The sequence below is a fragment of the Leptodactylus fuscus genome, chromosome 5, assembly GCF_031893055.1.
Source record: "Leptodactylus fuscus isolate aLepFus1 chromosome 5, aLepFus1.hap2, whole genome shotgun sequence".
NCBI lineage: Eukaryota > Metazoa > Chordata > Amphibia > Anura > Leptodactylidae > Leptodactylus > Leptodactylus fuscus.
Window position 1 is genome coordinate 144,363,133 of NC_134269.1, and position 27,635 is coordinate 144,390,767.

Sequence of the window (27,635 nt, forward strand, 5' to 3'; positions counted from 1 at the left end):
AAATGTGTACGGCATATTTGTGGAAAGTTTTACAACAGTCACACTAGTAATAAAGCAATAAATTGTAATCAGTGTTAATACACCAAATGCCAAGCGAAGGAACACCACATGTATTCACAATGATCTAATAGCTGCTGTCATAAATTATCAATTTTTTTTCCGTGTAGGTTAAAGACAAAATAAATCGGCACTCTGGGAGTCTGAAGTTAAGTCATGCATGTCTAATCCTTATCAAATGTCATTTGTACATAATGATATATGCAGGTTACTTTATACATCCAGGTTCCAGATTCTACAGGGCTTTGACTGATCCTCCAAGTTTCTATCCTTGCGCAGATACAAGCAGGATTTATGCTATTGCTATTGATGTTGGGGTAGATAGCATCCAAGACTAGAGTTAAGCTATGGCGACAGGTTGCAGTGCCAGCCAAGTTTCATGTCATAAGCCTGGGAGAACATATTGGGTGACAGGGGGTGTCCAGATTCCTCTGCAGTCTGCAGCTGGGAAGCTTTGTCTTGAATGAATTTTAATTGCGGATTGTGAATAGCAGAGCTCAGGATAGCATGGTGTACAGAAGAGATGCTTTATGGTGGGCAGTGAACACTGTGGCAGTCAGTGATTTTCATACACAAAGAGCTTTGCACACACACAATATGAGTTGGGTAAATGAGCAGTTCGGGGCTCTGTGTTCTGCGCTAAGTTTTTTTTTCTTTTCTAATTGCTGTAAAGACAGAACAAACTGTGTTTTTTCATGGCTGCTCTCAATATTTCTTGGACCATTCACTACCTTTGAACCGTATCTTAACAAGCACAGACAAATTCCATAAAACAATCCCCCTCCCTCTGCTAAGACATTGCATGCACCGAGCTGGGCTAAGGATTTAATGTAGGGCAGCTATTCCAGTACGCTAAAAACTGTTAAATTCCTTCCTAAAGCACACAGATAATCTGCCCTGAAATCTGATTCTCCCTCTCCCATAAGAGTACTGCACTCCCAGCATGAACTGCCAAACGCAGCGCTCAGATCAAACCAAGTGTCACATTCATGGCAAACTATACTTTGATTCATATGATTTATTGTTTTTATTGGTAGCAAATAATACTCCTCTAATGGCTGGTTACTGCATATATTTTAATAATCGCTTGAAAGTGCTTACATTACTTTTTATCTCAACTTCAGGCACATTTTCCCCTGAATAAAACAACAGTTACTTGAGATGGGGAGGATGTGTACTTTAATTGTGGTAAGAGAATTATTCCCATAGAGGAATTGATTTACTAATACAGGCCAAAGTGTGAATATTACCGGATAGCCATAAAGTAACACTTACAGGATCTGAAGGTTCGGCAGCTGATCACACATTATACCTGGGAGACTGACCAGTTGTGCCCCTGTCAAGGTTCTGTGGAAATATCATGATATTGCGATCAGTACAGAGCTTTTATTAATATTACATACCAGCCATATAAGAATCGCATGGCCAGATGATAAAGACTTACAGACTTTCCAGGCTTGTGGTTCCGGTTAAGTCAGGAAACTCAGTAATTTGAGAAGCTCCATTGAGGATCCTATAAGTAATAGATATGATTTAAGGTGGTGGTAGATCATAAAACAACTTTGAAGATCAATGCGATATGAGCATTTCACAAGCATAATGAACAAATGGACACATTCAACAAGTTAGGGCCAAAAAGATGAGGTTTCTGTTTAGTTGTACACAAAGCAAACCCAAGTAATCCCATTGGGAACATATAGGGAAGAATGTATTCTTTTAGGTGTTCCTGTTAGGGGGATGTAAGATATCATGTATGATGGAAACAATTATATTCCTTATGGAAATTTGTATATTTATAATTCACAATAAAGAAAAATTAGTGTTTTGACCATACCATTACTAAGGTCTGGTTCACATCTGTGTTCGGTATTCTGTTCGGGGAGTCTGCATGGGGACCCCTGAACGGAATACCAAACGCATTGACAATCAGTGAGCAGTGAAAGCACACAGACCCCATAGACTATAATGGGGTCTGTGTGTTTTCCCGCGCGATCTCCACATGAGTCATGTGGACAGGAAAGTACTTCCTGAACTACTTTCCTCTCTGCATGACTCGTATAGACACCACGCGGAGAACACACGGACCCCATTATACTCTGTGGGGTCCATTTGCTTTCAGTGCTCACTGCTTGAAAATGCATTTGGCATTCTGTTTGGGGGGTCCCCATGTGGATTCCTCAACCGGAATACCAAACGCAGATGTGAACCAGGCCTAAGAGTTCACAACTGTTTACCATACACAAATAAACTGCAGGATATGAAATGTCACAGAATTTGCAGCGTAATAGTTTATTAATAACAATAATAATAACAATAATAATAATAATAAGCAGCAATATTAGTATACATCTATGGCCCAATTTCCTTGTCCTGGGCTCTATGTACACTATGTTTATAAGCCAGGAAAAGCCTGAGGGGTATACTTAATGGGGCATTCATATGGAGTTTTCTGGCGCAGAAAATGGAACCCATTGAACTCAATGGGAGGCTTTTTTTCCGCATGGATTCTGATGTGGATTCCGCGTCAGAATCTGTGCCAAAATACTCCTTGTGAATGAACCCTTATAAAAGGTATCCATAATGTTATTTTCAACCAACATAGGCCAACTTTCCTCATGACCTCCATCAGGGTAGTATGTATTGGTATACCCCTCTTCTACCAGTAGGTTGGACAGAGATACCCTTGATATATGTGGATGGCTTCCTTGGCAGTCTTCTATTTATAAGAGAGAAGGAAATGTCCATCTATCTGGAGTATATACAGTAGTTACTAGATGTGTGTATGGAAATTGATCACAAACTCATGTTGCAATTTTATCTAACAAATAAACTTAAAAAGCTTTAATAGATTTCCTCTGTGTGTCTTTACAGTTTGCTGTTGTCACATAATATGTAAGATACATTTAGCCTGAAAACACTGAATCCTTTTTTATCACATTTGTAAGGCTCGCAGAACATGTTACACAAGTGAAGAACATGGCTGTTTTTGTCTTCCATCATGCACTGTGACAAGGCTGTGAATTTGGACATAAAACAGACTAGCAGAAACATAAAAGTATGTCATGGACGGACATATAAATACTCTTGAGAATCTGGCAGAATATTCTATCAATGTGACTGAGTGAGTTTGACATTTGGAGCAAAATAAAGATTTTTTTGGAGTGTCCAGTAAGAAATCATTATTCCGTAGTTCTCTACACAGTTACTCTGGCTGCGTGAAGAGGCCTCCATGATAACATTTTTGTTTGTGACAGACTTGAGCTATTGTGAATGATTTATATAACATCCTAACAGCTTACAGAGTCCGGAGCTCCGGCAAGTGCTGAAATGCAGATCTCCCAACATGTTGAATAGGATTGTCGTAGAAGTGACTGCAAGAAACCCAATAAAAAGCAGCATAGACATTAAAAAATCAACCAAAAAATAAAAACCCAACAATTAAAACACAGGCTGTTAAAATATAATACAAAGATAACATTTTAAGATGTATGATGTTATTCCAGAATTTGCATTTGTAACCAGTCAGCCTCGGTCATTCCCATCTCTTTGCATGTGTTTTAAAATGTATTGATACAGGGCGCATAGACTTTTGCAAAAAAAAAAATAAAATATATATATATATATATATATATATATATATATATATATATATATCCACTAGACGATGATAGTAAGACAAGTCCTGCTGTTGTTTTTTTCAGTAATATTTATGGAAGAAAAAATTGTAATACACTGAAACAAACTGTAATGTAGTTTATACCATATATTATTCATTATACACATGAATAATACCCACAATATTAGTTTGAAAAGTGTTGGCTACCATTTTTGGTGTTACCAAAGGGGTTAAATTTTATAATTTGGGTGTTCTGACCCTTGGGGTTGTGCTTTTTAACATTGTGTGCTGCTCAGCATCTGAATTACAATTGTCTTCTTTGATTTACCAGTATTGTGAACTGTTTTATGTCTTGCTCAATTGCCTAATCATTCCAGTGTGGAATGTGGTTTTGGTTATAGGATTATACAGCCACACTGTGGTGAATTTTTTTTTTTTTTTAACTCGCCCTTACGTTCTGAAACAATCGCCTGAGTACAATCCATGTGCAGCACAAAGCCTGTATCTAATGTGATTAGACTGAGCTGGAAAATGTCAATTTTATTTCCTATTTTGTTTTACATTAATCACATTTTGGTCGGCCCCATGTGGAAATGACAGCTAGTTAAATGACTTCATGTTCTACATGTTCCTTTGAATCCTTTAGGTGTTGCTTTGATATTTTAATACCTTGTCACATATTCCTGAGCTCTAATAAATAGTAGTTATTGTTAGCAATATTATTATTATTCTCGTAACATTATTGTGCAGGGCACCTCAAAAGTTAACGTTACATTGGTACATATAAACATTTACCAAATTATATTACATTATTAATTCTTAATTGTTTTTTTTAATTGTTAGTATAGATTGTGGTATACATTTTTAAATATAATATATATATATATATATATATATATATATATATATATATATATATATATATATCTTAGTAACAATACTAGACAGAAGCTAGTTAGTCATTGAGGAACTAATATAATAATTAGAGATGAGCGAGTAGTATTCGATCCAGTAGGTATTCAATAGAATACTATGGTATTCGAAATGCTCGTACTCGTTCAAATACTACTCCTATTTGCAGTAAAGATTCGATTCAGAACCAGCATTGATTGGCCGAATGCTATACAGTGTATAGCATACAGCAAATCAATGCTGGTTCTGCAGCAGGCTCGTCTTTGGTAGTCGGGAGAGCTGGCAGCTTGCGGTCATGCGGGAGTTGACTTTTTCTCATAGGAATGCATTGACCAGCTTTGATTGGCCGAATGCTATACAGTTTACAGCATTCGGCCAATCAACGCTGGTTCTGCCGGACGCTTGTCTGTGAGGAGGCGGAGTCTAAGATCGATCCACAGCAGTCTCCATTGTGGTCCGATTTTAGAATCCGTCTCGTCACAGACGAGCCTCCGGCAGAATCAGTGTTGATTGGCCGAATGCTGTACACTGTATAGCATTTGGCCAATCAATGCTGGTCAATGCATTCCTATGAGAAAAAGTCTGCTCCTGCATAACCGCAAGCTGCCAGCTTTCCCGATTAGCAAGGACGAGCCTGCTGCAGAACCAGCGTTGATTTTCCTAATGTTATACAGTGTATAGCATTTGACCATTCAATGCTGGTTCTGCAGGACGAGTAAGGGCCAGTTCACATTAGCGCTTGCCTGCCGTCCGGAATGAGTCCACAGGAGGACTCCCCTGAAAAAAATATCAGTGCAACTGCAAGCGCTGTGCAGTTAAAGCGTACGGACCCGTTATAGTCTATGGGATCCGTGTGCTTTAACTGCACAGCGCTCCTCCTAAACACTCTCCTCCTGCTACTCGCGGTCTTGGTGACTCTCCTTTAGTCGAATAGTGGTTTCCCCTGAAACGAGCAATTTTCCCATAGACTGTAATGGGATTCGATATTCGATTGAGCAGTCGAATGTTGAGGGTCTACTTGAAACGAATATCGAATCTCAAATATTTCACTACTCGCTCATCTCTAATAATAATCACAAGATGAACAATAAATATATATTACATTTCGACATAAGATAAGCAATATAAGCAATGTCCACTTACATAGTAATAAGTGAAGGGTTCCCGATGAATGCATGTTCAGGAATAGACTTGATATTATTGCTATGGAATCCCCTACAAGATCAAAGAATAATCTTAGAACATCTAATCATATCTGTAGCCAATGATATTAGGTAACCACCAGTATGGATAGGAAAAATTCAGTAAGCTGGGATCACAATAGCATCGGTGTCCGACAGCTAGTGTCTGATGCGAATGTCCACGCAAGATTTTAATATCAGACACTAGCTGCGTCCGTTACAATTTGCATTATTTTACATAGGATATCATGCAGTGTCCTTTAGTGTCTGTGTGTGTCCTTAAGTGTCCATTTACAAAGATGTCCGATTTTTCAAGCGGACAGCTAAATCCTACATGTACGATTTAGCTGTCCGCTTGAAAAATCAGACATCTTTGTAAATGGACAGTTAAGGACAGGCATGGACAGTAAAGGACACTACATGATATCCCATTTAAAATAATGCACATTGTAACGGATGCAGCTAGTGTCCGATGCTAAAATCTTGCGCAGACATTAGCATCGGACACTAGCTGTCAGACGCCGACGCTGGTGTGAATGCCCCCTAAGGATGATGCAAACATTGCTTCATGTATTAATATTTCCATACTTGTATCCACAAACTTTCAGATTTATGTAATTGTTGTATAGATGTGCTCTGTTGTTATTTCTGGGGTTGTTTGGTGTATTATATTTCAAATACCCTAGCAGTAAATAGGGATTAACAAAGTCCAGTCCAGTCAAGACCATCATGAGGCAAAAGCCCCATGTACCGAGCTGCAGCCAAAAAGCAATGCAGAAAAAAAACATGGCGGAAGTGCATTGTGTTTTTTTTCCGCAGCACTTTTCATAGAAAGTCAACAAAGTTTTCTTCTGCAAACTTTCTATCCCTATTATACCTATCCGCAAAATGCCTGCGTTTCCATAGGTATAACTTACAAAAAAACAACAGTTTTTGAAATCGCAGCATTTCGCATTTATAGCTGCAGATATCTTTCTGCAATTTGTGAATGGGATTAGCCAGAATCCCATCTACTTTGCAGGTACTATAAAACCTGGTGTTTATGCTATGTGGGGCCCCAGGCTTTTTTTGAGCTATAAATATAGATAAATATAGGACATGAATATTAGATTGAAGAGGTTTTGACACCTGGCAACCCTGTTCTCTGTGTAGTAGCTGAACCACTGCAGCTTAGTTTGCATTCAAGTGACTTTCTTTGAAGTCTATGCTAAAAAAGATGGTTGCAACTTATAACCAATATCCAGTAGGTTTGGATTTTTTGTGGCTGTTGCATTGCAATCGAATGATGACTTTTGTCACAATATGAGACCATAGAGATACATTGAAATTTTTCTCTTATAACTTCTGCGCCCACTTTTTTGTTGTTGCTGTGTAGCCCTAGCCTTAGGTGTAGCTTAAACACTTGTGGTAGTAGCTGACTTCATCCTATTTTGTATAACAGTGCAGCACCGGTGGTGACCACATTCCTGTGTAGTTATGACTAATCTGACATGGGCCCCATTTCTACAGGGGCCTATAGCATGTATATGTCCAGGGCCTATAGCATGTATATGTCCACCTTCATATTTCTGATTGAAATTAGACAATATTATCATTTGAGAAAATGTTATTGTAGCTGCAATATAGAATATAGCTGTAACACATGCTGTAAATATTGTACAATGACTTACAATTCTTTAAGGTTCCTAAGGGTTTTGATAGCTGCAGGAAACTCATCTAGATTGTTGTAGTTCAGATCTCTAAAATGGAAGAGAAAAAACACCTTGACACAAATAATCCCAGCAGAGGGCGCATTGATGCAAACATTTCCACATAGCTGATCAAACACTGGAGCTTGTACCGTCTGGAAATGCTAAATAATCCCACACAGAAACTTATGTTTTCTTTCTTTATAAGTTCTACCATACAATTATATTCGGATACTAAGTAAACTGCAAATAAAATTATATGGAAAACGTCACTACTGTAACACTAGTCCAAGATATCGATACACAGTATCATCATGACAACACTTCTTTTATGTCATCTGACAGTTTCTAAATCATCAATGTCCACACACTACTGAGAAACCTCTCCCAAAGGCCACCTCTTTGAGAATTTCCTCAAATTTCCTGTGACAGATTTTCAGGTTCACCATACAGATGAGTCCTTTCTCTTGTCTCAACACATCCTAAGAAGTATGTCCAAGATGACTAGTTTTTTTTGTCCCGTGTGCTGCCCGTGCACAGGTTGTGCTTTCACAGCTCCTTAGATTAAATGAATAGGAGCCATGGAAGCACGGGCAGCAAAATAGGACAGGAACAGGACCTGTCCTATGTAATGCGGCCCGGACATTGGCCTGCACACGAGACTGAAAATCATGGTTGTGTGTACGGGCCCATAGAAAAGAATGTCATGAAATACATGGGTAGCACACTGACCCACACCACAGTTGTCTGCAAGGTAGTGAAGCATTTTACAATGTGTTTATGATGCGTTTAAAGGGGCTCTATCATTGGGAAATGTCATTTATAGATAAGCACATCCTTGCATAGCCTTTAGAAAGGCTATTCCACACCTACCTTTATATCAGCTTTTATGTAATCTAAAGCCGGCGAGGCTATTTCACACATATCTTTAGTATGTAAATTGCCGCAGTAGATTTTGAATAAGTCCTTTTTTATTCATATGCTAATGAGCTTCAAACGTGCATAGGAAGTGTCTGTGTGCACTGTCTGCTCTGTGTATGCACATCATAGATGAGTCATCAGCACAGCAGCCTCTCCTGTGCATACACAGAGCAGACAGTGCACACAGATACTTCCGATGCACATTTGAAGCTCATTAGCATATGAATAAAAACGGACTTATTCAAATTCTACTGAGGCAATTTACATACTAAAGATATGTGTGAAATAGCCTCTCCAAAAGCTATGTTTATCTAAAAATGCTAGAGCTCCTTTAAGTAGCTCCTAAATAATAATAATAATAATAATAATAATAATAATAATAATAATAATATAATAATAATAAATTTTATTTATATAGCGTTAACATATTCCGCAGCACTGTACAATTATTCTATATTTTTATAATATAATATTACATTAATATTATTAAAGTGTCCATTCTTCTGACCACAATATTGCTATGATCATACAGTAGGTATGCAGCTGGTAGTAAGGAGTTAATGGCATGCTGATTTTCATGGTACAGTAAGAGTTAGGTCCTGCTCTCCACTTGGTTGTATTTTTTACATGTGATGTTTTCATGCTCACATTTCAAGCCTGTGTGGTGCAGCGAGCAGCTAAATGAAAGGTCTTGCCCTAGAATCTGCAATCTTCTTTTTATCACTATATTATTTACTAGGGAGGAAACTACACTTCATCTCTGGATTTAAAAGCTATGTTATTATAAACACAGTTAAAAAATCACTTTTCAGAGTCTGAGAGAGGCTTTTATGTGCATAATCCTTGTAAAAGAAAGCGCTACCGCTGAGAATGTGCTGCCAAAAAAACAAAAAATATGTACTTTGTTTAAGCCTTTCTAAGCTGGCTGGTGCCACTTCAGAGTTAAAGACAGTCCAATTATTTCAGGAGACATGAAGTGAGTTCCACTTCCACCTTACCTAGTTCAGATTGGAGCAGAGAAATGTCTGCTAGCCCTATAAACCACTCACCTGCGTACAGTCACTATCTCGCCAAGCACTATATTCCTTATCCCGCCTATTACAAGGTAATCGCTAATCATTACACGTCGTCATTTCACATGATCATAAAACCATTTCAGCAGGAAACAGGATCAAAGCTAAATGGAATAGTTGTTTCCTTCAGCTTTTACTGTTATTGTTCCTTAGATTACATAAAAGCTGATATAAAGTGGAAACGTTATGTAAAATAAAGGCGGCACCTATAGCTGCTATAAGGAACAGGGCAGGATTGTTCTCCAACTAATCTCATTAGTGTCCACAATGGGCATCATGAACCTGGAAAGATTCCCCCTTCCCTACAGGCAATGCCATTAAGCCCAAAGTTGATACTGCCTTGTCATCTGCAAGGGAAGGATGCATAAAACCATCGCCTTGTAGAGTAATGCTTGTTTTATTCTGTAACACATTGGGATAAATTTCTATAAAGCAAATTTCCTATAATGGGTGTTAATATCAACCCCTTCTGTCCCTTTAACTTTATGTGTAGAGTCGGTTTAAAGAAGACTTTGCGAACACCCCCACTAACTCCATCTAAATGCATCCTTCTATGGTCACCACTCCACTGATTTTGGTACATCTGCAATTTTTATTTCTAATCCTCACCATTCCCGAGCAAATATTTCTCATACTTTCATCAAAATTATGCTCTTCACTGTCAGGTTGGCAGTCCTAGGCTGGGGGCAAAAAGAAAGGGACCATTCAACAGATAGTAAAGATTATAATTACACTCAAACCAGCAGTACCTATTGCTTGGGAATGGTGGGAAAAAAATCCAACTGTGCCAAAATCAGTGGAGCGGTGCCTATTAAATGATGAAATGAGTTGAAGTTGTTGGAGATAGGGAAGGTGCTCTTTAAGAGTGAAGACAATAAATTCAAATATGAATAATGAAATATAGCAGCTGTACAGTAGACCTTATACTTAAAGGGGTTGCCACATAGCAGCAAATAAATGTTATTGTTTGTATAATGGAAAGTTAGACATTTTCCAGTATAATTACTGTATCAATTCCTCACAGTTTTCTAGATCTCTGCTTTTGTTTACTTTCACCTTTTGTTTACTTTCAGGGGATGGAAATCAGTCCATGGTCATGTGATAGACACACAGGTGCACCTATGTGCTCATCACATGACCATGGACTGTTCATCACATGATCATGGACAGTTCATCACATGACCATGCACTGTTCATCACATGACCATGGACAGTTCATCACATGATTCTTATCCATTGAAATTAAAAAGAATGGCAGCCAGCAGAGATCTAGAAAACCGTGAATAATTGATACAGTAATTATATTGGAGACTTGTCTAACTTTCCATTATACAAACAATGACATTCACTTGCTGAAACTGGACAACCCCTTTAAACTACTCATAGGTCTCCTTTAACATTAGCAATAGCTCACAAATGGTACAGAAGGCATATTTCCAAGGCATTGTTACTAGATACAGGATTTGTTTTATACAGTCATCATATGAACAATTGCACTAAACACTTGGCAATTAGGCAAGCCAAAAAGCATGTTTGGCTTTTGAGCTATTTTTATTCTTTTTAGAATATCAATGAAAACAGTGAAAGGACTGAAACAAATAAGAGGTCAACTCACAAAGTCTCCAGACTGTGGAGCCCGTCAAAGCATTTCTTTCCCAGGGAGTCGATCCTATTGTTATGGAGATGTCTGCAGGGGAACATTAAAAGCACAGTCAGGATAGCATGCTGCGCACAGTGAACCTATGCAAACGTCTTCAATGAAGGCTTCTAAAGAAACGTGTTTTCAACCATGCACTTATTGTATACAAGTCAAGCACTGCCAAAGAATTTATTGGAGGGCATGCTCCTGAGGCTTTCACTTTCCTCCTTCTAAAAGATTGGCAGCTGTTGTAGAGAAAAAGAAGAAGTTGAAGTGAGGATGTTCTGTCTTGCACCTTCTATGTACCTTCTTATTCTGCCATACAAATATGTAAACCACAACCAGTTTTTATTTCGCCATACAAATACGGTATGTAAAGTCCAACCAGTATAATAAAACAAAGTACAGCACACACGTACTATTATGAAATGAGATTGTGACATACCGGACAATAGTCTCAAAAGGTGCAACCTTTGACGTATGTCAGGCACATTACTACACTATGACAACATTAGCTTTGCTGCAATATAAAATTTATCATCAACCTATAAAATTGGGTCTGTTTTTAAAATTCAGCTTACATTATTAGAAACTTATTACACTCTGGTGTAAAAAAGAAAAAAAACTCAATAACTTTAGACCTGTGGAAGAAACTTTGTAACTCGATGTTAATAACCAAAATGTTCTTATGTGTCTCATGAGGCTCCAGCAACTAAAAAAAAAACAATGTAATGTCTGCCTGCGGCACATTTTACTTGGGGAAATATTTCCGCCAAAGAGAAATGGAAATTCCTGCTGGCATACAATTTCCTGAAAGGTGTATTAAAATGCAGCAGGATAATGTGCAAACTTACAAAGTTTCAAACAAGATGGCTCATTGTAGTATACATCTGTCACACTCTACTGCTGGACAGGATCATGATTTGGTTGAAAATGTCTGTTTTTAGGTCCACAGATATACAATATAGAATTCACAAGAATTCTATATACTGTATGTTACATGCAACATGCCTAATGACTTCATTAATAAATATCTGTCCCAAAAATATTTCTTTCCTATGTTTTTGTACAAATATTGTGATGTGAATATCGACAAGTAGAGATAGATAGATATCACTCCCAGTTACATTTTAAAGAAAAATTCCTGGGAGTGATGCCGATCTCTCTCTACTTGTCAATATTCACGTCCATGCTTCGTAGTCCAGGAAGCTGATCGTGCACCTCGAAAAGTATACAGCATTGTCCACGGTGATCTCCATAGCCAATTTTTTCTATTCAAATATTGTGATGTGTATGAATATTTATTAGTTTCTCCTAACCTTAATAGTTCCTTAGGAATATTCGGGTAAAGCGTTGGCCAATGAAAAACATTTAATATTGATCCGCAAGATAGATGGTAAGTGAATGATTGCTGGGGGTCCGACTGCTGGGATGCAAAAATATATTCCCTAATTAAATGGAGCAATGGGGCTACAGGAACGCCATTCCCATTTGTTCAATGAATTGATAGAGGTATGGGTTTGCTGTTCTTGCAATCTGTAGGGATCATAGAGTCCAGACTCCCAGTGATTTTACATTTCTTAACTATCTTGTAGATAGGTGTTAAGTGGGTTGCACACAAATGAATGAATGGCACACGAATGCCATCTGTGTTCCGCCGTGCACTGCCCTTGCTTCCATGGCCCCATTCAATGAATAGGAGCCGGGGAAGCACGACCTCAAAACCGGACAGGAATAGGACCTGTCCTGAGTTTTGAGGCTCAGTCGGTCGGCCCACACATGGACTGTGTAGTTCACGGTCATGTGCACGGGCCCACAGAGATGAATGGGTCAGTGTGCTATCTGGAAAAACCCAGATATCACACTGACCTATCACACGGTCATGTGCAAGGGGCTTAAAATGTTTTGTTTTCAGGGCCAGCACCTTTATTTTACTTAATCATCAACTGTGATGTGTTTCCAGTGCTTTTTTCCCCGCATTACTTTTGGCTGTAGATCGCTACGTTGGGGCTGAGCCTTAGGGTACAAGAGTAAAATAGACCCTGAATCCTCCCATAAATACTCACAAGACCACAAGGCTGGAGAGATTCTTGAAAGCATGATCTGGTATATGGTGAATCTTGTTTAATGCCAGTGTCATAGCCTGAAGAGCTGGTAAACTTTCCAGGGCCCTAACTGGAATTTCACTCAGAGAATTGTCATCCAACCACAGGTGACGAAGTAAATTTAGACCATTAAAGCAGTTTGGGGGCACATAGCTGATATGGTTTGCATCCAGTCGCCTAGAGGGAGAAAAAAAGCATAACATATCATTTAATAATATTAGATTTATGTTATCACTGCAGATTATCAATATAGTTCACACTGCTGTTACCTTTAGACCATTTTCACACATTGTAGAGCCAGTCACTATTTTGCAACTCTATTTTAAAACCAAGGTCAGGGCTGGATCCTAAACAATGAAAATACAATATAATGGACAGGTATATACTTCTGCGCTTCTACTACTCCTGAGTTTGATTTCAAAATGGTGATCCTAAATAATATTCTCTCCCAAAAAATGGAATAAGAAGTGATTTAAATGTCATAAAAAAACCATAAAGAAGACGCATTGCGCAGCACCGTACATGGAAATATGAAAAAATTACAGATGTCACAATATGTTAACTCAAATAAATGTTTGTAAGGCCTGAAACGCCGCAATTTCCCTGAAAAATCGCAGCGTTATACAGTAACTGCAAAGTGGATGGGAGTCATGTGAATCCCATGGCCACTTTGCGGTAAAAACCGCAGCGCGGATAGGCTGTGATTTTCAAAACAACGGCTTTCCCATAGCTATAATGGGAAACTCTGCGGAGGAAAACTCTGTGAACTTTCTGTTCAAAGGGCTGCGGAAAGAACCGTGATGCGTTCCTGCCAGGGGTTTTCCCAAAGCGCTTTACGGCTGCATATCGTCCTGTGGGGCCTTAGCCTAAAAGTATTAAAGCATTAAAAACAATATAAATTTGATATTGCCGTAATCACACTGACCCACAAAATATGGATAACATATCATTTTAACACACGTTGAAAGGCATAAAACTTAAACCTGTAAGAAAACGGCACAATTGTTTGGTTTTTTCCAATTCTACCACATTCTCTGTTTTTTTTCCTGCCTTCCCAGTACATTGTACAGAATACTAAATGGTGTCATTATGAGGTACAGTTTGCCCCACAAAAAATAAGCCTTCATAGAACTGTGATCAGAAAACTAAAAGTTACAGCTCGAGGAAGGCCGGGAGTAAAAAACACAAGATGGAAAATTGCTGTGTCTTGGGTGTTAATATTTGCTGCCATTTTACCTGGTAATCTGACACGTGATCTGACCAAACTCCTTTGACAATGTTTAGCTATAGTCATGGAGCAATTACAAATCACAACTTTCCAAAGACCTTTTCTTTATTGAGGCACTCTTCTTTGTAGGAAAAGACTAAAAAGTCCTAAATACTTTGTGAGCTTTTTTTCTTATTTAAGAAAAGTTCTGATCTAGCACAACACAGAAGTCAGAAGGGTCATTCTGTGACACTTTACTGACCTCCTATTCAGTTTTACACAAAGCAATTTGTTTCCATAAGACCTTCCTACATGCCCTCCTTTCACACAGCACAGCACTAGTGACTTCTGACCTGGACTTGGGACCTTTCACACAAAAGCAGCCAATTAGCCAATAATTAGCTGAAACTTACCAGTCATTGAGACATTAGAGAAGGAAACACATTGCAGGCTTATACATAATAATGCTCTTTTTACTGGTCACATGCCTGTTTTCTATAAACTTTTTTCAATTACATTTTTCTTTTTCGGACACGTTTTGGGTGGCAGAGTGTTCTAAAGAACACATGTGTATACTAGGTATGACAGCTAGGTATGATACAGGTAAGTGACACGTGATGGAACAATCTATAACTCATTTTATTTTGCTCAGATTACTGGAGTGTATTGAATTTCATTTTAACAGGAAATGTTTAACTATATATGGGAGTGTGTTCGGCTATGAACAGTCATTTTTTAAGGGGGGGGGGGCATCAGTAATAGGGGAGTAGGACTTAATTTATTTTTCACCTTTATGGGCCTTTAAAAAATTGAATTGACTGTACAACCCCATTGTAATTCTAGAAATCTTTTACTATGGAATTGATGTGGTCATGTGTATTCCAGATGATTAGAAACCGACTATATTGCTACGTGCATTCACATATTAGAAAGCACAGTTGCCTCCTCTAATGTCTTACCACTACAAAACAAGATCTTTTCATTAAGCTCTAGGTGTCAAAATTCTGACGAATGTTTGTAATGGAAATGTAGATTATAAATCCAAACAAGTCAAACGTCTATCAACAACTGGACAAAGCTGAAATGTTTACATGCTTCATCCAGACATACCTTGAAGGCAAGAATTGTTTTATTTTACTGGCTGAAGACTCTACATGATTTTGGAGTATTTGGTTATGTGTGCACATGTACGGACAATGCAAATATACACACATATTAATTAATCTTGTATTTAGAAATGACAAGAAGGTGACACAGACCTTGGAAATCCTGGAATATGAACACTGTACTATAAATGACCAATGCTTATTATTAGCTTTTTATGGAATTGAGGTCAGTAAAATATTATAACTATTAATAAATAGACAAAATAATTCCGCTGTAAGACTATGTTCATTCAGCTGTTTAAGGTTCGGCTTGAAGTCTCTAAGGCAGGGGTGCTCACACTTTCTCAGCATGTGAGCTACTTTATAAACTGTCAAGGCAAAAGATCTACTGCCTACTTCTTGTGGGCGGGGCCGGGGCAGGCCCATGGGTGGGGCATGATGTGTCTGTGGGTGGGGCCGGGCATGTGGGCGGGGTCAGGCGGAGCATGAGAGCAGGAGACAGTGGCGTTCTGTGGCCGCCCAGGGATCCCTGGTGTCTGCTTGTTCACAGCGCAGGCTGAGAGTTATCTCTGGAAACTGGCAGGCTGGGGCTGCGGCAGCCCTGCCTGCCAGTGTCCGGAGATGACTCTCAGCCTGCACTGTGAAGAAGCAGCACCCCGGCTCCCTCCATCCCTAAGAGCAGGCATCGCGTCATCCTCCGGAGCTGCTGCTGCCCGGCCTGCAAGTGTCTGGAGTGCTTGTTCACAGCGCAGGCTGAGAGTCGACTCTCAGCCTGCACTGTGAACAAGCAGACATCGGGGATAACTGGCTGCATCCCGTGATCGACCCATACATCCTTTGCGATCGACTGGTAGATCGCGATCAACGTATTGGGAACCCCTGCTCTAAGGCCTCATTCACATCTGAGTTTGGTAATCCGTTTGGGAGAGTCCCAATGAGGACCCCCCGAATAGAATAACAAAAGCATTGGTAAGCGTTGTGCAGTGAAAGCACAAGGAAACCATAGACTATAATGGGGTCCGTGTGCTCTCCGCATGAATCATGAGGACAGGACAGTACTTTGTGATCTAGTTTCTTGTCCGCATGATGTGTGCGGGCAGTACGCGGAAAGCACACGGACATTATAGTCTATAGGGTCCGTGTGCTTTCACTGCACACCGCTTGCCAGTGCATTCGTTAGTCCGTTCGGGGGGTCCCCATGCGGACTCCTCGAATGGATTACCAAACGCAGATGTGAACCAAGGGTAACAATTGGTGTTAAGTATAGCAAAGCATGCAGCACAACCAGTTCTACCCAGCAGCATGTCTTCTGTTATCAACAAATGGCACCCATCATCCAGATTATCTCATTCTGACTGCATCTGTCAATCAAACATTACTTACAATCTGAATGAACTAGAAGACTAGTCTCCAAACAAACCTAATTGTAGAGGCCACAGAAAATTCACACAGGTCCTATGAACAAACAATGCAGGGAGGCTCCTCTGTAAAGCCAAAAGTAGTTATTGAAGATGGCATCCAACATGCAAGCTCATGCAATGACAACTGTCAATCACTGTGTGAGGGCGCCACTGGATGTCTAAGATCAGAATGAGTAGAGATTCCAAATTACGCTGAATCTTTTGGCATGCAATTAAATATCAATCCGCTCAGGTCTACGTTCCCTATAATTCGCTGTCTGCAGATTAGACAGAATGTTGAATGTGACTTAAGTTTGATCTGTTTTGCGACCAGTACACAGGTCATCACTCAATCGAGTAGGTATTCGAAATACTCGTACTCGATCGAGTACCACTCGCTGTTCGAATGTAAAAGTTCGATGCAGAACCAGCATTGATTGGCCAAATGCTATACAGTCGGCCAATCAATGCTGGTTCTTCTCCTACCTTTAGAAGTCTTCTCCATGCAGCTTCCCCGTGGCATCTTTCGGCTCTTCATTCACTCTGCCAGGTATCGGACCTGGGCAGAGCCAACTGCGCATTTCCGCTTGTAGAGTGGGCATGCGCAGTCGTCTCTGCCCAGGCCCGATGCCTGGCAGAGTGAATGAACAGCCGGAAGATGCCGCGGGGACGCTGCAAGGAGAAGACTGCTCGGAGCATCCAGCCCGATCCTCACTCGTGGACTTGGTAAGTATAATTTGATCAAACATTGCCTACCCCTGAAACGAGCATTTTCCCCTCATAGACTATAATAGGGTTCAATATTCGATTCGAGTAGTCGAATATTGAGGGGTTACTCGAAATGAATATCGAACCTTGAACATTTTACTGTTTGCTCATCTCTAGTCATCACCAAAGGCTCCCAGATCTTTAGTAATATCAAAGATCCTACACTGCTCGAATAAATCTTTGTATATTTTTCCTTTGTACTAATCTATACCACTTTATCAGAAAATAAATATGAGGTTCTCATATTTTCCTGTTTAGGAATCTACTGAATGTATAGCATGTAGGAAAACAGAGAATTAGGTCAAACTGTCCTAATATATAAGGTAATATATGTGAAAAGTATCACAACACATTGTGTTATTTCCAAGTGAAATGTGTATTAGGCCACCAGCAAGTGTTTCCCTTGAGCTACAATGTAGCAGTCTTCTTCTTCTCTGAATAGTTAGGAGTTTAGTTCCTCTCAGGAATTTTTCCATAATAGACAAATACAAGTCATTTTCTTTCTGAACAAAGGACAAGATAGGAGTTGTGATAGTGAGTTAACTACCGTTTACCATTTACCATTTCTCAGCTGCTCCTGCCTTTAAATAGGGGTTACCTGATCTTTGCGAATTCTGCTACACAATGGGCACAAAACATTACCTACTTCAAATGCAGATTCTAACAAAAGCCTCCATTTGGGGGGAATTTCTGTGAAGGTTACTTTGTTGCCTTAAAGCTCTTAACCCCATCCACTGTCCTCCTAATTGATTAACTTGTTCCAGAAATTGCATTCCTTGTTCACATCCAAAATGCAATAGGCACCTGGTAAGCAGCAAGAAACAGGAAACTAAAAGTTGCCCACCTTTTTGTGAGGGGCACAGACAAGCTTGAATGAACAATGCAATGTAGGCTTCAACCAATATTCTTCCTCTTGCCATAGTGCCCTTTCTGTTCTAAGCCTTATCGTTCCATCTCATGGCTGCAACACAGCTGCTTAGAAATGGCACTCCTTACTGACACTCTGTCTAATGGACTCACTAAAGAAAGTCAGTGAAGCACCACAAATGGGGTCTGTTTTCCGAAAAAACTGTAAAAGTCATTTTTTATTATGTTATGCATACAGTGCAGTCTGTGGGGAGTATGGTACAGAGCACTAAGGACTAAGGAGATTCATACATAGGTCTGTGGAAAAATATTCAAAGTAACTTGTTTTTGTGAGATGCACACTTGAGAAAGGGTTTTACCCGAAACGCGTTGTGTGGTACACCTATTTGGAATAAAGTGGCCATTTTCTTGTGGCCACGGGCATGGGGGTTGGTGCTCTGTCCGAGGCCTAGAAGACTGAAACCCAGCTCCGGAAGAAGACGCACAGAGAGGCCATTCCTGAAGAAGATGGAGGCAGTGCTGGAGAGTTCTCTCACAGCATTGGGGACTCCCCCAGTGCTGTTTGAGCATTGAGGCCCGCCCTCAGTGCTGCGAGATAATTCATTTGCATACCGACAAAAAACGGGATTTCTACCGAACGGCAGCGCGGAGAAGACATCTAAAGGTAGGAGAATAATAGCCTTTCTTAAGGCTATTCCTACGTCTTATCTAGAAAAAAAGCATTTAATGGTAGAATCCCTTTAAGCATACTGTATTACACTATTAGTGCTCTGTGCTGTCTGTTTTTCTACTTTCTCGGTATCACTTGTTTTTATGTATCTGGACTTTTTGTGCACACAGGAGTCCAATAGGTGGAGATATACATCAGTTGGCAGTTATCTGTGTATGCATAGATGGATGGCTATTAATCTCTACATAGGACCACCCACTGGACTCCTTAGTATAGAAGGAGCAGGGATTCAAGTGAAAAAATGTTATACTGAATCTTTTCCGACAAACTTATGTATTCTGCTCTATAAAATTATTCCTAACTCAGAAAGGAGAATTCCCATCTGAGACATTTATAATATATTTACTTCTGGGATTGCCACCCATATTCTGACCAACTCATAGATGACTCTGTTGGTGTCACATTCATCTTATTGTACTTACAAAGACTGAAGGTTGCGTAGGTTATGGAAAGCATCACTTGGAACTTGTTTTAACTGGTTGTTCTGCAACATCCTAAAGAAAACAACAAAAAAGGTACATGACATCATTATACATAGGTATGACATGAAACAAGTAAAACAATGAAATCAGGTTCATTCTTCAATATTTAATCTAAACACCAGTCTGGGCATTCTCCAAAGGATTGCGGGACCTAAAGATAAACTAGAGGAGGATGCATCAGCAAGCAGATTCCTGTAGGTCTCTGGCAGGTATTCACCTGTTTAGAAACAAAATGAGTTCAATAGCAGTTGCTAGTTACACAATGGAAATAAAAACACACCATACAGACATATTTACTCAGCTGCATTTACAAAGGAAGGCATTCTCATTTGAAAATCTGCATAAGTCACTACAACATGACATCGGGTTCAGACTTAATGTCATTGTATAACATATTTACTGAAACAGACTGTCTGACATTAGGATCCAGAGCTGGTGTAGCTGCTACAATATAAACTAAATATTCATATTCAATGCCATTGCATAAAAGAGATATACACTGTATGTCATGTGAACTAGAATGAACAGATGTAGTTTCTTCAGATGTGATGATAGCAGTGAATACTGGACATGTGTTTCATTTAAAAGGTAAGTCTGGGTATGACAGCCATGTTCATTTGTGGATGGTATCGCTGGATGAAGTGGTCAGTGACTCTTATTTTCTCTATGTAATACATAGATGAGGTAACTCATTGCAGCAGCTCTCTGCTTTGGATAATAGATAGCTTCCTATTTGAGGGACTTCCCTTTGCTACATGCTTGTGGACTAGCCATATAAAGAGGGGTTATCTACAAGACTCAGAACCTTGTCACCAGTCCTTAAGAGTTCCAGTATCACACTATTATATGTTTTTTTAGACCTCATATTGTCCTGGTTAGACAGACATTTCCAAGAGTCAACAAAGATTGGTATGATCTCAATGCATATGAAACACCCTATATTAACTAGAAATGGACTAGAGCCGAAAACACCTCCAAAGTGGTCTGGGGAACCACTGGAAGAAATAGATTATTCAATTGACAACTCACATTACCAAGATGTACAAAATATTCTGATTTAAGTGTAAATTTTACAGTGTAGATGGAGGTATTATGGTGGGATATCTTATCACTACCTATACCATTAGCTAGAATAGAAACCTACTGCTCAGGGGGAGCTGTGACACCCATGTGTGAAACAGACAAATATGGATATACATATTCACCTCTTATTCCTTCCTAGCTATTTGCAAGGGGATTCCTGTCAATGGTAATGTAAGTAATATATAAAATAATATTAGGTTGTGTCCATTTTAAATCTTTTCATGATGCTCTTCTAGCCAAATGGAAGCCATTTTCTCAAGATGGTCTTATTAGCAAGCATATCATAGCTTTGCTTTCTGTCTTTTCACTTTTTACATCCATTTCTACATTGTACCTAGCAGGCTATGTGCAGAGATCATGAGCTACAGCAAGTGCTCTGCTTTATTGGCTTAAATGCTCAAGCAATTTAGGCAATAAGACTATAATTAGTGGCCCCGGGCAATTAGGAACAGTAATCGGAAATATACATAACAAGTGCTTCATCTACTTACAGAACTTTGAGACTGCTGAGTCCGCCAAAAGCTCCCTTGGGAATGTATGTCAAGTCATTTCCTGCAAGACGTCTGCACAGATTTTGAGAAAAAAAAAACATATGTAAATCCATTTCTCATCATGTGGAACTCATTTGAGCAAGATTCATCTCAGTGCGTAACATCTATTTGGTAAACAGGCAGGCCAGGCATAACTATCTTACCATCTTGTCTTGTTATGACAAAGCAAAGTAAACACGTAACAGTAATCTCTGTAAGTAAGCAGCAAAACGAAATGTAAATGTTTTTTGTTTACTGTTGTCTAAATCCTGTATATATTCTCATATATGCTTTCAATGTGAGTGCCAAGATACAGGTCAGCGTCACGCACCATGACCTGGCAGTGCACTGCGACCAAGTTGCACAACACTGAAAAGAGTGACGTAAGGACCTTACAATATAACATGTATGTTTTTTTGTTGCAGATTTTGCTGCGCTTTTTTTTTTTTTTTTTTTTTTTTGTAGCTGAAACCGGGGTTGGATTTGGCAGGGGGAAGTATACATTTTTTCTTTATACTTTCCATTCCTATTCAAGCCACTGTTGACTTTTACTCAGACACCGTGTTGTAACTATATATTGCAGCAATTCCACCTTCATGTAACTTTGTAACATATAGGAATTAAAATACCTTAAAATATAAATTTGTGCTAAAAATTCACATCCATGTATGTACCACAAGCATCGCCATAAACAACAGCTTGTTTTGTAACAGAAGCTATGCAATATATGGCCTTAACTACAAATGTGATGAAATATATACTACACCACAAACCTCTATTATGCTGCCACAATCTACGCAGAGAATACAATGTATAAAGATACCACATACTAATGTATACATACATCCACTGTTATGCAATTTTGCAGCTTTTATCCACTTTTTATGCAACTTTGCAGCAAACAGCGATAATAGGCAAAATATTGCAAATTTTTTTAAATTTTTTTGAATAAAATGTGTGTTAAAGCAGATCTCTTATGCAAACAAAATGTATTCTTAAAGGGGCTCTATCAGCAAAATCATGCTGATAGAGCCCCACATATGCGTGAATATCCTTTAAAAAGGCAATTCAGGCAACGTAAATCTTATATTACACTACCCCCCAGTTTTAAAATAATACCCTAAAAAAGAATGTGCTCTACTTACGGATCGTGCACGCTGGGCGGGCATTCAGGGTGTGTCTTCATCTTCATCCACACCTCTTCTTCCTCCGATGTCCTCGGGTCCCGTCCTCCTCCGGCGCTCACGAACTGACATTGATAAAAAAAAAGGCCATTTTTTTTATATCAATGTCAGTTCGCGAGCGCCGGAGGAGGACAGGACCGGAGGACATCGGAGGAAGAAGAGGCGTGGATCAAGATGAAGACATAACCTGAATGCCAGCGTGCACAATGCGTAAATAGATCACATTCTTTTTTAGGGTTTTATTTTAAAACTGGGGGGGGCAGTTTAATATAACATTTACGGTGCCTGAATAGCCTTTTTAAAGGCTATTCACACATATGTGGGGCTCTATCAGCATGATTTTGCTGATAGAGCCCCTTTAAGGGTGCATGCACACTGAGTAACGCCGGGCGTGTATGAGAGCCGTACACGCCGGCATTACAGCAGACTGCCGAACACTTCCCATTCACTTCAATGGGAGCGCTCGTAACAGCGGCGTTTACGAGCGTTCCCATTGAAGTGAATGGGAAGTGTTCGGCAGCCCTGCTGTAACGCCGGCGTGTACGGATCTCATACACGCCCGGCGTTACGTAGTGTGCATGCACCCTAAAACTGTAAATCTAATGAATAATTATAGACTCCTAACGTTAAGTAATGTAATGAATAAGGTCAGGGTCAGAGGGGAGTAATGGGGTGCTTTATTTGTCTGGAATTATGAACAACTGAAGCTCCTGTGATTCATCATATTGCCAGAAGTCTGGTACCGATGAACCACAGGAGCTGGTGTTGTGTCCGTAGTTTGACTGGTAAAAAGCACCTATAATACAAAATACTGATTTTGTTTGTAAAAATGATTAAATATGGCGAGAGTAGATGAAAATGGGTTTGTTTTTTTTGGACTGAGAAAAAGTTTCCCCATCTGTCAGAAATTTCTTAGCCATTCCCCAGTAGTAAATCATTATCACTAATACCAATACCTTATGACGTTTCATATGTTTAGAATTAATACAAATGTTTGAAATGTCACAACAGAGGTCTAATATGGTTTAATTCAAAGGGGACTACAGGTAAAGGTATAACTAAATAGATAAAATATAACTTTTATTGATGTCAATTAAAAACTCATTAAAATACTAGTGACGTCTCACAATGGAGTAAGACAATTGAAGTATGCTGTGGGTTCACATAAGGATACATGTATTCTCAGAGAGAGTCTAAAGATGACCACCTCCCCTCTGAGTGTTGCAAGTAAGTCACTGCACACACAATATTCAGTAAATTTGCTATAGTGTATAAATATCAGAACACTCAAAACACCTTAGCGCTAAAGTCAGTGCCAAAGTAGGGGTATATCATCCCTCAGGATCTCTTAATATTATAGCCCCATTGGCGGTCAACCGCCTATATAGGTACCAGTCGATTGATGATAAGACTGGATTGCTCTATGTAGATGATCTCACAAATGAATCAATGATACTTGGAGCAGTTCAGCTTTTCTTGCAGCTAATAGTCACAATAGTTACATGGCATCCTTGCTGGTTTTACATGTTGCATTGAGTAATAGACTAAGCACTGTTCTGTCTGCAATAGATAATCTCCAGTTTTAAGCCAAACCCTGTGATGACAACATAACTCCGTTCATTTAGACATACTTGTAACCTAATAATTGCAATGACATCAGTCAAGGAACAAATGAGATGTGCAGCTGCACTAGATAAGTCTGGAATGCGGCAGTGATAGAACTACCAAGGAACACAAAGCTGGAAAACATTGTTCTTCTCAATTTAGAAATGTATAATGCAGGTAATAAATCAGATCATCATATATAATAACCATACAGTCCAATCCAGGATGCTGAAGCACAATACAAATATGGACAGTAGATGACTTCATATGACAGATATGTGAGGATATCAGGTGATTTTTCCATTTAATATACATTTCACTGGCTTGAATAGTAAGTACTGCAGTGCAATGTTCCTCAACCTTTTTAAGCCAATGACCCCTTAGTGTTCATTGGAGGAACTTATTTCACTAAGGTGTCTGAGGTGTCAAGTGGGAAAGAAATACTAGTGCGCTAATCAAATCCTTTATCTTGTGGAAGCTCCTATGGCAGATACACACCATGATCAGATCATAGATCAGAAGCTATTTGTCTATTCAGCACAGACTACCCGTTGCTGTAGAGGAGACTCACACCCCTAATCCTGATTTGTTCTCCGATGCCTGCCTCTGCTTGGCAGCCATTGTGCCTCAGTACCTGAAGAAGGTAGCAATGTTTGGCTACACTAACTGCTTCCCCTGCAAGTGCTTCAGAACCTGAGCACTCACTATATGTGTCACTTCCAGAGCAGTGGTTCCCAGCCAAGGTGCTTATCACCAAGACATGCAGTGTATCCTTCTGGAGTACATGATGCTCTAGAATATTCAACTGTGAATCCTTATGTGTATGTTATTCTGATTCCATAAAATTGAAATCAAATGATCTAGATGCCTAAAAGCATGTGTTACTTTGTTAAGGATGGCTTCACACTTGTGTTGGAGACCCCACCACAGAGATCCGCAGAGAAAAAAGTCCAGCAAAAAGGAAATCAGGCAAAAACCTGGTAGACCCCATTATAGTCTATCAGGTTTCCACGTGTAACCTCTTTTTAGGTGGACGTGGACTCCGTCTTTCAAGTCCCCATGTAGACCTGAATGACGGAAACCTGAATGCTAGTGAAACTAGCCTTAAACCTATTCTCCAGTCTCTGAGATCCCATTCTTAAGCCTATGACCTGACTTTGCTCCACTGTTTCTGACATTTATCTCTGTTTCACTATGCTTTTTTGCCTCCTGCTTCATCTCATTCTGGATACCAATGGTTCACGGCGGTGAAAAAGGAGTTAGTATATGGAGTAGTTTCTTCCAAATTAAAGATAACTGACAATTGCTCACCAGACGCATTGTAACATAAAGCCTCCTTCTGGGTCCCTTGTTGAGTCATATGATCGCCACATTGATTTGCTGATCCATACTTGCTCCTTAAGGAGACAGGACGTCAGTTTCTCTATGATACCTAAAGTACACACTGATACAGGGAAGGCTGTCAATCGTCATATGTGGGTGTGTGAACAGGACTCTCATTGTCTCTTCTAGAAGTCTTGTCCGGATTTACTCAAATATCCATCTCCAAGTCATATAAACACATATATCTCAGAGCTGAGTTTCTCTTCCCCTGCCATATGCTGTTCTAAGCGAATGCTACACAAATATGACATACATGAAATGATAAATAAATTGATGTATATACATGCCATAACACATACACAGCAATTCATCTATAGGGAGACAACATAAAAGTAACATTCTAAAGTATACTTCTGTTAACACAATATAGAAGGAGGAAAGGAATATAAGATAATGGCAATAACATGAAGAGTATATGCAAACATGGCATCTATACAATCCAAAAATATCATAAAGAATACAGACAATCCCAGGTCAAGTTGTCTGCATATCCAGCTTTCCCAGGGGTCAACAATACAAAAAATCTAATAGAAATGAAAACAGTAAAGACGGCACTTAAGATCTGCCAAGGACTGAGAAGTATGGCCATATGGGATTCTGCCAAACCTTCAGAACAATATTTCTATGCATTGCCAGCCTGCTCCTTACACAGTTCAATGAACCCTATACTTGGATCCAGTTCAGTATTGTGAGCCGTGTTGCCAGTATATGATATATTGCATATGGGCATAAATTGCATCTTTATCTGTTGATGTATTTAACTTACAGATGGATGCAATTTTATCCACCTGTCAGCTCAAAAGAAATGTCTTGAAAATGATGATACAAAGTACTTAGGAAAATTGAAGAAACTCTCATTCTGTAGTACGTAAGCGTCAATAACATAAAAGAAGAATCTTCTTTAGGCCGGGGCCCCACGTTGCGAAAAAAGCATTGCAGCGGAGGCTCTGCTGCAAAAAACTGCTGGATTTTTAAAAGATACCTGCAAAGTGGATGGGATTTTGTCTATAAGAGAAAAAGCAGCATTTTCAAAAATCACAGCAAGTGAATTATACCTATGGAAATGCTGTCGGTTTCCATATAGTGATAATAAGTGCAGAAACTCTGCAGAGAAAAACATTATAGAAAAATGTGATGCATTTCCGCCACGTTCTTCTGCAGCATTTTTTGCTACACTTCGCTACATGAAGCCTTAGCCTAAGGCCCCAAGTTGTGGAAATACAGCATTTTTTGATACAGATTTTACTGTATTTTCTGAGCCAAAGTCAAGAGTGGCAAGGAACGGGAAATATAAATGAAAAACCTAGATGTTCGCTCCTAACGTTTGCTCCAAAAAATACAGCAAAATCTGCAAAAGAAAACACTGTGTTTCCATAGTGTGGGGCCTTTGTGGGCTGAAGCAAAAAAGTGGTGCAGGAAAAACCATGGTGGTGAATTGCGATTTTTCCCAGAATCGCTTTTCACAGAAACCTCTGCAGACCTTCTGCTTCTATTATACCTATAGGGAAACCTCTGGTGTTTCCATAGGTATGATTGACATGCTTCAATTTCCAAACTGCGATGGTTTTGGAAATCAAAGTATATCCGCTGCTCGTATTTTTTCGCAATTTTTGATGGGATTTGCTAAAATTTTATCCACTTTGTAGAGACTGTAGAGCAACACATTTTCCCCCCCAACCATTTCTACAGTAGGTGGGACCCCGTACCTAAGGTGGACATGTTACCAAGTACAAAATGCTATACATAATTTGATTATGTCACCAAGGTTTTGGCATTTGGTGAGAGGTCTTCTTTAAGGCCATATGCAGGCAATCTTTATGAAATCTATGTAAACTTATTTTGACTTCATATTGAAGAAAACGTTTTCTCCCACCAAGTTAGATTGAGGCCCCTGTTGAAGAAACGCAACATGGGGCCTCAGCCAACATGGGACTCAAAAAACTGCAGCAAAATCTGCAACAAAAAAAGCTGCATTTCCTCATCATGGGGCCTCAGCCTTACACAGAATCTGTGATGATGATGATGATGATTGTTGCATATTCCATAAGATATAGAATCACTGCTTCTATGTCAGAATAGGGCACTTCACAGAAGCACC

The 27,635-nt window shown here is 39.4% G+C and overlaps 1 protein-coding gene across 1 annotated transcript in view; it reads right to left on the reverse strand.

The window, feature by feature from the left end:
* LGR5 (leucine rich repeat containing G protein-coupled receptor 5) overlaps positions 1 to 27,635 on the reverse strand; it is a 117,806-nt gene that overhangs the window by 16,038 nt on the left and 74,133 nt on the right. Inside the window, exons 3-11 of the mRNA XM_075274414.1 lie at positions 21,327 to 21,398; positions 19,693 to 19,764; positions 13,154 to 13,369; positions 11,064 to 11,135; positions 7,437 to 7,505; positions 5,729 to 5,800; positions 3,357 to 3,428; positions 1,502 to 1,570; positions 1,333 to 1,404 (exon numbers count right to left, since the gene is read on the reverse strand). Of these exons, the coding sequence (XP_075130515.1) occupies positions 1,333 to 1,404; positions 1,502 to 1,570; positions 3,357 to 3,428; positions 5,729 to 5,800; positions 7,437 to 7,505; positions 11,064 to 11,135; positions 13,154 to 13,369; positions 19,693 to 19,764; positions 21,327 to 21,398 (786 nt within the window). The remainder of the gene's footprint in view (positions 1 to 1,332; positions 1,405 to 1,501; positions 1,571 to 3,356; positions 3,429 to 5,728; positions 5,801 to 7,436; positions 7,506 to 11,063; positions 11,136 to 13,153; positions 13,370 to 19,692; positions 19,765 to 21,326; positions 21,399 to 27,635) is intronic.